Genomic DNA, 14,973 nt, shown 5'->3' with positions numbered 1-14,973 from the left:
CTGTGGAAACTACTCCAAGCTTGTACTAAAGAGGCACCCTTCTTGAGCCCGGATGGGCACATGTATAAGCAAGTAGATGGGGTCGCCATGGGTTCTCCCCTAGGTGTCCTGTTTGCAAACTTCTACATAGGTACCATCGAGCAAAAAGTCTTAGTCGACATGAACTTGAAACCGGCCATATACTGCAGGTATGTTGACGACATTTTTACACAGGTACCTGATGTCAGACATCTGCAGGAGCTGAAGGAGGCATTTGAGCAGAGTTCCGTGCTGCGTTTCACTTACGAGATGGAAAAGGATGGGAAGCTGCCCTTTCTAGATGTAACAGTCATGGAAAAGAGCGGAGGTTTCCACACTGCAGTCTACACTAAGGAAACGAACATAAGAATGTGCATAAATGCCAACAGCGACTGCCCAGACAGGTACAAGAGGAGTGTTGTTAACGCATATGTCGACCGTGCTCTCAGCCACAGCTCAGAATGGAAGCAAGTCGACAAAGAACTCTGTAGGGTAAGGCAGGTCCTAGTCAACAACGGCTTCTCCAATGGTTTCGTCGAAGACATCATAAGAAGGAAAGTGAAACGCCATGCAACCTCTGAAGAGACAACTAACACAACACCTATACCCCCTATTAGACTATTTTACAGGAACTTCTTTTCCACAGCTCATAAAACGGGGGAAAGGGTCCTGAAAGATATTGTTAATAGTAACGTTATTCCTACAGACAAAAATCAGAGGATACAACTGACGATTTACATTAAAACCAGAAAAACGGCCAGCCTACTCATGAGAAACTCTCCAGACACAAAGCAGAACGCTTTAAAAGAGACCAACGTCGTCTAAGCCTTCAAATGCCCACTTGGGGACTGTAAGCTCCAAAAAACCCAGTATATAGGCAAGACAACAACATCTCTTTCTAGGCGTTTAACGATGCATAAGCAACAGGGCTCCATTAAGGAACATATAATCTCTTCCCACAACCAAACCATCGCCAGAGAAATCCTAGTAAACATCACAGAAATCATCGATAGATACAGCGATAGCAGACGGCTTGATGTTTGCGAGGCACTGCACATTAAGCAGTCAACACCAGCAATCAACAGCCAATTAATGCACAACTATATTCTACCCACCTCAAGACTCCGCTCCAATATAGAAGCATCAAGAAATATGGACCAATAGGCTTTCTACAATCACTTCCATTTCAATACCCATTGTTTCGTGTTCTGTCTTGTGTTGATGAAATTAATACCCTATTAAATACCACCTCACCCCATCCACCTCACTCAAATGTAGATATAAACAAATCGGAGATATGTAAGTTCTATTCAGTTGTGTATGTGTAAAGTCTTTGAAAATGTAATAAGTTTTACGAAACGCGCTCAAGTGTCGCGTCAGACTAGAAATAAAAATGAATTTTGGAGAATTGATTTTTGAATTACCTCCAACAGTGAAAAGAAATGTACGAAAGATTGAGAAAATTCGTGTTAGAATTATTAATCTTACTTTTTCTTTCATATTTAATAATATATATATATATATATATATATATATATATATATATATATATATATATATATATATATATATATATATATATATATATATATATATATCGGAGATATGACTGCTGTTATATCTCATATATCTATATATCTGTTATATATATGCAGATATCGCTGTTGGCAACACTCTCCGACGCCTGGTTGCCAAGGTGCTACGAGGGTTGTCAGCCAGCAAGCGGCTGAATTGCTGAAACCAATCCAGCTAGGATTTGGAATCCCCCAAGGCTGTGAAGCGGCTGCCCATGCAGCACGAGCATACATCACCAACATTTCTGATGAAAAGGCCCTGCTCAAATTGGACTTAAAGAATGCCTTCAACATGGTCAGAAGAGATGCAGTACTTTGTGCCGTACATCGCCATTTCCGGCCCCTCTACCCGTTCATACTATCGTGCTACAGTGGCGAGTCAAAACTGATCTTTGGTGAACATGAAATCAGATCATGTGAAGGTGTTCAGCAAGGTGATCCTCTTGCTCCCCTTCTTTTCTGCTTAGTCTTAAAAGAAATCACCGAAAGCTTGTCCAGCGAGTTCAACATCTGGTTTTTGGATGATGGCACTATAGCTGGCACCGTAGACCACCTCTTGTCAGATATCAGGAAAATAAAGGAGCAAGAAGTAAGCCTGGGTCTCGTCCTGAACCCTTCCAAGTGTGAAGTAGTCTCCTCCAACCCAGACATCGTACCTAGAATAAGGTCTGCCTTGCCTGGAGCCCATGTCATTAGGGCCGAGAACAGCACCCTCCTTGGAGCTCCCCTCGAGTCTAACCCCATTGAGGAGATCCTCGACAAGAAAATCGCAGACCTTAGGAGGATGGATGACAGAATAGGTGACATCGATGCCCACGATGCTTTTTATCTCCTCACCAAATGCCTATCCCTTCCGAGGCTAACCTACTTTCTGAGGTGCGCCCCATCTTACGACAACCCAAAGCTTGACGAGTATGACCTCCTACTGAAGACCATGCTGGAAAAAGTTGTTAACCTCTCCCTCAACGAATGCCAGTGGAAACAAGCCACTCTTCCTGTCAGGCTCGGTGGCTTGGGTGTCCGCACCGCCACCCAAATTGCTGTCCCAGCCTTCCTGTCTTCCTCCTCAGCATCAGATGACCTGGTTAAGGAAATTCTACCTGACACCCTGAGTGATGTAGCGGGGATACAGGACCCCCACCACACGGAATGCGACACGAAATGGGGTGCCATGACAGACCCAGCACTCAGACCAGCCATGCCGAAAGCCAAGAAACAATCCAGTTGGGACAGCCCCATTGTAGACAAAGAAGCCACAGCTTTGCTGGAGGCAGCAACAATCCCCAGTGATCGTGCACGCCTCACAGCTGTGCAGGCTCCCCATGCAGGGGACTTCCTTCTGGCAGTCCCTATGTCTGCGACAGGCACACGTCTTGATCCGCAGGAGCTCCGTATTGCAGTCGCTCTCCGCCTTGCTGCCCCTATCCACACTGTTCACAGGTGTATTTGCGGCGAGGCAGATGCTGACGAATATGGATTGCATGGCCTGCACTGTGGAAAATCGGGTGGTTGGCACACTAGACACGACGAAGTCAACGACATCATTAAAAGAAGCCTTGCCTCTGCTCAGTGTCCAGCGGAGAGAGAGCCCCGCAACCTACTGAACCGTGACTCTGTTAGCTTTGCCGGCCGACCAGACGGAATCACACTGCGTCCATGGAAGGGTGGCAGGCAGTTAGCATGGGACTATACTTGCGTATCCACCCTGGCAACGACATACATCACCCTCTCTGCCGGCACAGCAGGAGCCGCAGCGACACACAAAGAAAAACAAAAGTCAGTCAAGTACAGGCAATTAGATCAAAGGTACAACTTCGTTCCAATTGAGTCTGAGACCCTAGGCCCATGGGGTGAGAGTGCAAGAAGGTTTCTTAAGGATCTTGGTTCCAAGCTCATTGACACCACAAGAGACCCTAGAGCAGCAAGTTTTCTCTTTCAGCGCCTCAGTGTCGCAATCCAGAGGGGAAATGCCCGCTGCATCCTCGGTTCCTGCCCGGCGTCGGAGGTGTTCGAGGAAATCTACAGCCTCTAGGAAGCGAACTTTTTCTTGTGTCCTCTTAATGTTCATTTTTTGTATAAAATCAGATATGTAACTGTATAACCTTGCATAATAAAGTGTACATCATAATAAAAAAAAAGGGGGTGGTAGGAGAAGTGAACACTCTTTCGTATTCAGAGTTAAATGGCAAGTTTTTCCCTGAGTGCTCTGTGTTCCCTTCTCTGAGGCTGTGGGTCCCTATAATTGCACCAGTGGTAGGACCCCCCTATATATATATATATAATATATATATATATAGATATATATATAGATATATATATATATATTTATATATATTTATATATATATATATATATATATATATATATTTATATATATATATATATATATATATATATATATATATATATATATATATATATATATATATATATATATATTGTGACGGTAAAGTGTTGGAGTGTTGATGTTCGGCAGTCCTCCAATGGCAGGTGGACATTTACAGAAAAAAAAGAGACTGCTTGCCTGTTTGTCTGTTGTAAGGTAATGGGAAGACACACAAAACACAAAATATAAACAATGAAATTTGAATTACTTTAGAAAACAAGATATGAACAAAGACAATCCCTTGGCTTACGTAAAATTCGAAACAAGTCAACAAACACAACAACATGAATAATTAATGAATATAAAATTTACTCTAAAATAAAATGAAGTGCAAGACAATAATGATAATAATCAGGTGCTGAGAATACTGGCTTAAGCTGCCACCTACCTTAGTACACGACAAGTACAGGGCTTAGTCTACAAGAGAGAGATGTCAACTTCAAAGAGCACAGAGATATTCTGAGGAGTACGGCGTATGCTGGCCCAGACGTCGACTCAGGTAGGGGGGCGTGAGTGCAGGTGCAGGTGCGGTCGGCGATACACCAGCCAATCAGGAGCAGGCAGGCGGAGAATGGGTAGTTTACTCGTTGAAGGCGGGCGGAGGAGCCGGCGTGTCTGGTGGTGCAAGGTACGCTTTGCTTCCTGGGCAAAACGTTTGGCGATACTGGTGGACGTATCTTCAATATAGTATCTTGTACTTGAATGACGTGAATGATATAGGGAAGAGCAGGCTCAATCTCTCTTGAAAGAGGTTATCGTCACAAAATATATATATATATGTCGTACCTAGTAGCCAGAACGCACTTCTCAGCCTACTATGCAAGGCCCAATTTGCCTAATAAGACAAGTTTTCATGAATTAATTGTTTTTTGACTACCTAACCTACCTAACCTAACTTTTTCTGCTACCTAACCTAACCTAACCTATAAAGATAGGTTAGGTTAGGTTAGGTAGGGTTGGTTAGGTTCGATCATAATCTACGTTAATTTTAACTCCAATAAAAAAAATTGACCTCATATATAATGAAATGGGTAGCTTTATCATTTCATAAGAAAAAAATTAGAGAAAATATAATTTTTCAGGAAAACTTGGTTTATTAGGCAAATCGGGCCTTGCATAGTAGGCTGAGAAGTGCGTTCTGGCTACTAGGTACGACATTATATATATATATATATATATATATATATATATATATATATATATATATATATATATATATATATATATATATATATATATATATATACATATATATATACATATATATATATATGTATATATATATATATATATATATATATGTATATATATATATATATATATATATATATATATATATATATATATATATATATAATGTCGTACCTAGTAGCCAGAACGCACTTCTCAACCTACTATACATGGCCCGATTTGCCTAATAAGCCAAGTTTTCATGAATTAATGTTTTTTCGACTACCTAACCTATCTAACCTAACCTAACTTTTTCGGCTGCCTAACCTAACCTAACCTATAAAGATAGGTTAGGTTAGGTTAGGTAGGGTTAGTTAGGTTCGGTCATATATCTACGTTAATTTTAACTCCAATAAAAAGCAATTGACCTCATACATAATGAAATGGGTAGCTTTATCATTTCATAAGAAAAAAATAGAGAAAATTTATTAATTCTCGAAAATTTGGCTTATTAGGCAAATCGGATCTTGCGTAATAGGCTGAGAAGTGCGTTCTGGCTACTAGGTTCTACTTTCAAGCGTAGGTTAGATATATATATATATATATATATATATATATATATATATATATATATATATATATATATATATATATATATATATATGAATGGGATTGGGTGGATATAAATAGGAGCCGTCTCGTATGGGCCAATAGGCCTTCTGCAGTTATCTTCATTCGTATATTCCTTTTAGTCCTAGCTTTGCTGAAGTCAAGGTACACAACATCACAAACCTTATCACTGTCAACTGCCTCAAATATGCTGGAATAAAATGATAGCAAATTTGGTAAACATGATCGGCAATCTGTAAAACCATGTTGTGAATCCTTTATTAATTTATGCTTTTCAAGATGAGGACGAATGGTATTTACAATTATCGATTCAAGTAATTTTCCCACAATAGACGTTAGGCTAATTGGCCGATAATTTGATGAAAGTGGTCTATCTCCTTGCTTGAAAATTGGAACCACATTAGGGACCTTCCAAGACTCTGGCACTCTGCCTGACTCTAATGATTTATTTAATATGGAAAAGCTCGCAAAGCTCCTCTTTGCATTCCTTAATTCAATTCAATTCAATCCAATTCATTTCAATTGAATTAATTATTCAGGTAAAAGTACATACATAGAAAATGAGCTGCAAACATAATGTTGGATTTATAGATAGCGCTAATAAATACAATACCTAAAGCCACTAATACGCACAGCGTTTCGGGCAAAAATGCCCTGGCAAACACTTCGTCTGGCCCAGGGGATTTGTTTGGCTTGAGTGTCACTGTTTGTTTAATATCATCCTCCCTGGTAACTGCTAAATTAGTCAACCTGTCTTCTTCCCCACCCACATAGACTTGGTGACACTACCAGCGCCACCATGGTGACACTACCAGCACCACTATCACCCACCATGGGAAACACTAGTGACACTACCAGCACCACTATCACCCACCATGGGAAACACTGGTGACACTACCAGCACCACTATCACCCACCATGGTGACACTACCAGCACCACTATCATCCACCATGGTGACACTACCAGCACCACTATCACCCACCATGGTGACACTGCCAGTACCACTATCACCCACCATGGTGACACTACCAGCACCACTATCACCACCATGGTGACACTACCAGCACCACTATCACCCACCATGGTGACACTACCAGTACCACTATCACCACCATGGTGACACTACCAGCACCACTATCATCCACCATGGTGACACTACCAGCACCACTATCACCCACCATGGTGACACTACCAGCACCACTATCACCCACCATGGTGACACTTCCAGCACCACTATCACCCACCATGGTGACACTACCAGCACCACTATCACCCACCATGGTGACACTACCAGTACCACTATCACCCACCATGGTGACACTACCAGCACCACTATCACCCACCATGGTGACACTACCAGCACCACTATCACCCACCATGGTGACACTACCAGTACCACTATCACCCACCATGGTGACACTACCAGCACCACTATCACCCACCATGGTGACACTACCAGCACCACTATCACCCACCATGGTGACACTACCAGCAGCACTATCACCCACCATGGTGACACTACCAGCACCACTATCACCCACCATGGTGACACTACCAGCACCACTATCACCCACCATGGTGACACTACCAGCACCACTATCACCCACCATGGTGACACTACCAGCACCACTATCACCCACCATGGTGACACTACCAGCACCACTATCACCCACCATGGTGACACTACCAGCACCACTATCACCCACCATGGTGACACTACCAGTACCACTATCACCCACCATGGGAAACACTGGTAACATTAGAGGTGCCATTTTGAAAATTTAACATTTCCTAAATTACTGGTAATTGTTAGAATTGGGAGGAGATGAAATGATCACACTTCTTCATATGGAATTTTTATGGAATTTAAGTTATGGAGTTTTTCCTGATAATAATATAAACAAAGTGTTTCATAAAGTTCTCAGGAGTTATGTGTCATTGTGAACCTAACAATGACTTGTTCTTCAGGAGGATGGACGGTGTTACTCCGGAGAGACAATAAAGTTGTTCCTGCGGTGAACTTCACCAGAGACTGGGAGGCCTACAAGACCGGCTTCGGTAACGCCTCCACAGAGTATTGGTTAGGTAAGTGGAAATACTGAGGCTGGTACTGGCTGCCCACCTTACTTTTTCCCTTTTACAAAATATTTTTAAAACGACATATGATTGTTTTATTCATGTTTTAAATTATGTTTCATACACAAATTTTGAGAAATGGTAAATACGATTATAAACGTGATGTCATAATGTTTTAATAAAAAGTGTTTTAAATGTTATGATATAATGTTTTAGGGCAACGATTTTTAAAATGTTGATTTTAATTATTAATTATTGGAATTATTAGGTATAATTACATATACTGCATTTATTTATTTTCTTTTTTTTTCTTTTTGAGATATATACAAGAGTTGTTACATTCTTGTACAGCCACTAGTACACGTAGCGTTTCGGGCAGGTCCCTGGAATACGATCCCCTGCCGCGAAGAATCGTTTTTTCATCCAAGTACACATTTTTACTGTTGCGTTAAACAGAGGCTACAGTTAAGGAATTGCGCCCAGCAAATCCTCCCCGGCCAGGATACGAACCCATGACATAGCGCTCGCGGAACGCCAGGCGAGTGTCTTACCAGTACACCACGGAGACTGATTTTATTTATTTAATTTAGAAAAATATTGACAGACAGGGAGAAAAGGGGAGAGATGGAGAGGCAGACAGAAAGAGAGAGGTGAGAAACAAAGGGAGAGAGACAGAAGGAGAGAGAGAGAGAAGAGGAATGAGAAGAAAGAGAGGAGAGAGGCAGAGATAGAGATGAAGAGACAGAGAGGCAGAGACAGAGGGGCAGAGACTGAGATGAAGAGGCAGAGACAGAGAGGCAGAGACAGAGGGGCAGAGACAGAGACAGAGAGGCAGAGACAGAGGGACAGAGAAAGAGGCAGAGGCAGAGACTGAGACATAGAGGTAGAGACAGAGGGGCAGAGACATAGAGGTAGAGACAGAGGGGCAGAGACAGAGGGGCAGAGACAGAGGGGAAGAGACAGAGAGGCAGAGACATAGAGGCAGAGACAGAGAGGCAGAGGCATAGAGGTAGAGACAGAGGGGCAGAGACAGAGGGGCAGAGACAGAGGGGCAGAGACAGAGAGGCGGAGACAGAGGGGCAGAGACAGAGATGAAGAGGCAGAGACAGAGAGGCAGAGACAAAGGGGCAGAGTCAGAGATGAAGAGGCAGAGACAGAGGGGCAGAGAAAGAGGCAGAGACATAGAGGTAGAGACAGAGGGGCAGAGACAGAGGGGCAGAGACAGAGGGGCCGAGACAGAGGGGAAAGAGACAGAGAGGCAGAGACATAGAGGCAGAGACAGAGAGACAGAGATGAAGAGACAGAGGCAGAGTGGCAGAGACCGAGAGAGAGAGAGGCAGAGGCAGAAACAGAGAGGCAGAGATAGAGAGACCGAGACAGAGAGGCAGAAACAGAGAAAGTGAGGCAGAAACAGAGAAAGTGAGGCAGAGACAGACAGAAAGAGACAGACAGGAAGAAACAGAGAAACAAGGCGAGAGAAAGAGAAGGGTGAGAAGAAGACAGAACGAGCGGCTGGGTGAGGTGCAGTAGCACTGGGAGCAAGGCGGCGCACACGGGCTGGCTACACCCCTCGTGTGGGAAAATCTGACTCCAATAATTTGTAATTAAAATAAAACATTTCGATAGCTGTGAAGGACAATCACTTTTTGAGAAAAAGTGAAAAACACAATGAGACAATGGATGAAACTGATACCAAGAACTAGTGTCCTATGGATCTTAGTGAAACTGTATTTCTTACGTAAAGGGAGACAAATTAACCTGCACAAAATTTGGAGGTTACATGCTAAAAGATTAATGCATCCCTAGCATTATTCTGGTGCTGGTTCCTCACCAGAGTAAATAAATTATGAAAGTAAATAAGGTTGATTATATAATATTAATTAGAGGTAAATGCACCTCAATATACTACTGGATAGAATAGTAGAGTATGTGGTAAATCAATGGGTTAGTATAATTGATCTCGGGAGATCACTAATATAACTACGGAGTTATTACTGCGAGTAAACATGAACAGCTTAGCTGTAAAACTAGAGAGGTGTAATCAGTTGCCACGTTCCACCGATGACGTGTTGCATAGGGCAAATTGTTGCACGTGAGGATGGGGAAGCCTAGCACTTCGGTTGACGTCGACTCGGAGCTGGAAGGCAATTACATTGTAGAAATCTTCTACATAACAAACTACAAGTACATCCTAAATTAAGGAAATCTTCCTAAAAGGTATGATGATCATTGTAGAAACCTCCTGCAAATATCTGTGCAATTTATGTTCAAGCACTGTAAATTTCTTCTGCAGAAATAATGAATATAATCGCATATTTAGATTATAAAACTGCTAAAGACACGTACGGGATTTTGTTATTTTATATACGGCATAACGACAACTAGCCTAAATGTTAACTGTGGCCACATGGTAACAAACAGGAAATAATAGTTGCATAGCCGCGTGTCCGTTGATGTAGAGAACTGTGCAATCCTTCGTCCTCCAGCTGCTGCTTGAGGGGCGCTGACTATAGAATTGCAGATATTCTAACTCTGGGACACGGCTAGATGTGTAAAATGACGTGGCACCGCTCTACTGGTTATGGGAGCGAAATAAGCACGATCGAAACGTAGCTCTCTGTTGCACGCTACTAAAGGCGTCCGAGTCGTGTGGTGACTAGTCACGTTCTCGCGTCTTCCTCCTCTTCCCAATGGTGAAATGCTATGCCCAAGATTACCATCCGAGTTGCCGTCGGGGAAGTGGCTCAAATAGCATCGGCTATCACTTCCTTTTGACGGCCGTGATGGTCAAGTGGATTAAGGCGCCCTGTAGTTACCAGTTGCGTTGCTCCTAGGAGTATGGGTTCGAGTCACTTCTGGGGTGTGAGTTTTAATTCGCATATAGTCCTGGGGACCATTCAGGCTTGTTCGCATTTGTGTTCCTCACGTGTGCCACAAATAATGAGGTGATTTGGTGAAATGCTATGCCCAAGATTACCATCCGAGTTGCCGTCGGGGAAGTGGCGCAAATAGCCTCGGCTATCACTTCCTTTTGACGGCCGTGATGGTCAAGTGGATTAAGGCGCCCTGTAGTTACCAGTTGCGTTGCTCCTGGGAGTATGGGTTCGAGTCACTTCTGGGGTGTGAGTTTTCATTCGCATATAGTCCTGGGGACCATTCAGGCTTGTTCGCATTTGTGTTCCTCACGTGTGCCCCAAAGAATGAGGTGATTTGGTGAAATGTTATGCCCAAGATTACCATTCGAGTTGCCGTCGGGGAAGTGGCTCAAATAGCCTCGGCTATCACTTCCTTTTGATGGCCGTGATGGTCAAGTGGATTAAGGCGCCCTGTAGTTACCAGTTGCGTTGCTCCTGGGAGTATGGGTTCGAGTCACTTCTGGGGTGTGAGTTTTCATTCGCATATAGTCCTGGGGACCATTCAGGCTTGTTCGCATTTGTGTTCCTCACGTGTGCCCCAAAGAATGAGGTGATTTGGTGAAATGCTATGCCCAAGATTACCATCCGAGTTGCCGTCGGGGAAGTGGCTCAAATAGCCTCGGTTATCACTTCCTTTTGATGGCCGTGATGGTCAAGTGGATTAAGGCGCCCTGTAGTTACCAGTTGCGTTGCTCCTGGGAGTATGGGTTCGAGTCACTTCTGGGGTGTGAGTTTTCATTCGCATATAGTCCTGGGGACCATTCAGGATTGTTCGCATTTGTGTTCCTCACGTGTGCCCCAAAGAATGAGGTGATTTGGTGAAATGCTATGCTCAAGATTACCATCCGAGTTGCCGTCGGGGAAGTAGCTCAAATAGCCTCGGCTATCACTTCCTTTTGACGGCCGTGATGGTCAAGTGGATTAAGGCGCCCTGTAGTTACCAGTTGCGTTGCTCCTGGGAGTATGGGTTCGAGTCACTTCTGGGGTGTGAGTTTTCATTCGCAAATAGTCCTGGGGACCATTCAGGCTTGTTCGCATTTGTGTTCCTCACGTGTGCCCCAAAGAATGAGGTGATTTGGTGAAATGCTATGCCCAAGATTACCATCCGAGTTGCCGTCGGGGAAGTGGCTCAAATAGCCTCGGCTATCACTTCCTTTTGACGGCCGTGATGGTCAAGTGGATTATGGCGCCCTGTAGTTACCAGTTGCGTTGCTCCTGGGAGTATGGGTTCGAGTCACTTCTGGGGTGTGAGTTTTCATTCGCATATAGTCCTGGGGACCATTCAGGCTTGTTCGCATTTGTGTTCCTCACGTGTGCCCCAAAGAATGAGGTGATTTGGTGAAATGCTATGCCCAAGATTAACATCCGAGTTGCCGTCGGGGAAGTGGCTCAAATAGCCTCGGCTATCACTTCCTTTTGACGGCCGTGATGGTCAAGTGGATTAAGGCGCCCTGTAGTTACCAGTTGCGTTGCTCCTGGGAGTATGGGTTCGAGTCACTTCTGGGGTGTGAGTTTTCATTCGCATATAGTCCTGGGGACCATTCAGGCTTGTTCGCATTTGTGTTCCTCACGTGTGCCCCAAAGAATGAGGTGATTTGGTGAAATGCTATGCCCAAGATTACCATCCGAGTTGCCGTCGGGGAAGTGGCTGAAATAGCCTCGGCTATCACTTCCTTTTGACGGCCGTGATGGTCAAGTGGATTAAGGCGCCCTGTAGTTACCAGTTGCGTTGCTCCTGGGAGTATGGGTTCGAGTCACTTCTGGGGTGTGAGTTTTCATTCGCATATAGTCCTGGTGACCATTCAGGCTTGTTCGCATTTGTGTTCCTCACGTGTGCCCCAAAGAATGAGGTGATTTGGTGAAATGCTATGCCCAAGATTACCATCCGAGTTGCCGTCGGGGAAGTGGCTCAAATAGCCTCGGCTATCACTTCCTTTTGACTGCCGTGATGGTCAAGTGGATTAAGGCGCCCTGTAGTTACCAGTTGCGTTGCTCCTGGGAGTATGGGTTCGAGTCACTTCTGGGGTGTGAGTTTTCATTCGCATATAGTCCTGGGGACCATTCAGGCTTGTTCGCATTTGTGTTCCTCACGTGTGCCCCAAAGAATGAGGTGATTTCGTGAAATGCAATGCCCAAGATTACCATCCGAGTTGCCGTCGGGGAAGTGGCTCAAATAGCCTCAGCTATCACTTCCTTTTGACGGCCGTGATGGTCAAGTGGATTAAGGCGCCCTGTAGTTACCAGTTGCGTTGCTCCTGGGAGTATGGGTTCGAGTCACTTCTGGGGTGTGAGTTTTCATTCATATATATATATATATATATATATATATATATATATATATATATATATATATATATATATATATATATATATATATATATATGAGGTGGTGACTAGTATTGATGTCACATTTAATTCTTCTGTGTTAAAATATAATTTCGCGTAACATAAATTGATTCATTAAAGTCACGCAGCTAATCGAGGAAATTAAAGTGAAATCATTTACATTAAAATAATTTCCTCTAGAATGTTTAATATCAACTAAATAAAGGAGTTCCAGTAAGCAGTAGTAAGCTACGAAATTAAAACTTATTAGTAAGTAACTATTTTTAGTAAAAGAAATGATAAACTTGACTCTGTTATAAATCCAACTAAATGTGGAAAGAATTCATGTTTCTGCCAGTCGTTCCTCACGTCGTCACTCTGACTAGGAAGAATCTGGCAATATGTTTAATATAAATCATAATGATGATTAAATCTACAAATCAGTGATTTTAGTAACTACTTGTGGTTAATACAAAGGTTGTATAAGTTACAAAGATGTATGAAACTGTTGGCTATTTCCAAAATCTCGCTGGGGTCAAACCCCAAACCGTTCCTGACCTCAAGATGGATCACATGTTACTGGCAAATCCTCCCATACACACCTACAGTGTTTATAACATTGTTTACATAATAGTACTCCCCCCCCCCCCAACACACACACTCCAGAATCTCCAACACCAAGGAACATAAACCCACCAAACACACACACACACGCACACACACACACACACACTGTGTGTGTGTTTAGTGGGTTTATGTTCCTTGGTGTTTCTTCCAAAAACTATTCTTTTTGGGAATAAAGTATGCAATGCGTTATAATCTGGAAGAAAATATGAAGGTTGATGTAATTGAAATACCTAACTTTAGAAGAGGATATTATGGCAACCTTAGAAATTTTTTTAGTGGGTATAATTGGACAGACTTGTTGCTAGGCAAGGAAGTGAATGAGATGTATGTCAAGTTTTGTGAAATATATGATAAAGGCACAAAAAAATGTATACCAAAACAGAGAAGCAGAACTAGGAAACAGGATTGGTTCAACAGAAAGTGCGAGAGGGCCAGAGACCAAAAGACACAAAAATAGAATCAATACAGGAAGAGGCCAAACCCCCAAACATACCAGCGATTAAAAGATGCGAGAAACAACTACACGGCAGTGAGGAGAGGGGCAGAAAGAAATTTTGAAAAAGGGATTGCAGACAAATGTAAAACAGAACCAGGTCTATTCTATAAATTCACAAACAACAAATTGCAGGTAAAGGATGATATACAGAGGTTGAAAATGGGAAATAGTTTCATGGAAAATGAAAAGAAAATGTGTGAAACATTAAACGAAAAGTTCCAAAGTGTGTTTGTACAAAATGAAATCTTCAGGGAACCAGATACAATAAGAATTCCAGAGAACTATATAGAGCACATAGAGGTGTCTAGAGATGAAGTGGAAAAAATGCTCAAGGAGCTAAATAAGAACAAGGCAGTTGGTCCAGATGGAGTTTCACCATGGGTTCTGAAAGAATGTGCACCTGAGCTCAGCATTCCTTTTCAACTGATTTTTCAGGCATCCCTGTTTACAGGAGTTGTAGCTGATGTGTGGAAAAAGGCTAATATAATTCCAATCTACAAAAGTGTAAGCAGGGAAGACCCCCCTTAATTATAGACCGGTATCATTGACAAGTGTAATAGTCAAAATATTGGAAAAAATAATTAAAACTAAATGGGTAGAACACCTGGAGAGAAATGATATAATATCAGACAGACAGTATGGTTTTCGATCTGGAAGATCCTGTGTATCGAATTTACTCAGTTTCTATGATTGAGCAACAGAGATATTACAGGAAAGAGATGGTTGGGTTGACTGCACTATCTGGATCGAAAAAG

The 14,973-nt window shown here is 42.8% G+C and overlaps 1 protein-coding gene across 1 annotated transcript in view; it reads left to right on the top strand.

The window, feature by feature from the left end:
- LOC138351746 (ryncolin-4-like) overlaps nucleotides 1–14,973 on the top strand; it is a 109,359-nt gene that overhangs the window by 48,743 nt on the left and 45,643 nt on the right. Inside the window, exon 3 of the mRNA XM_069303774.1 lies at nucleotides 7,748–7,864. Coding sequence (XP_069159875.1) covers nucleotides 7,748–7,864 — 117 coding nt within the window. The remainder of the gene's footprint in view (nucleotides 1–7,747; nucleotides 7,865–14,973) is intronic.

This window comes from Procambarus clarkii, chromosome 50 (genome assembly GCF_040958095.1).
Source record: "Procambarus clarkii isolate CNS0578487 chromosome 50, FALCON_Pclarkii_2.0, whole genome shotgun sequence".
Classification (NCBI taxonomy): Eukaryota; Metazoa; Arthropoda; class Malacostraca; order Decapoda; family Cambaridae; genus Procambarus; species Procambarus clarkii.
The sequence above is the reverse complement of the archived record's forward strand: the minus strand, read 5'-3'. Positions and strand labels throughout refer to the sequence as shown.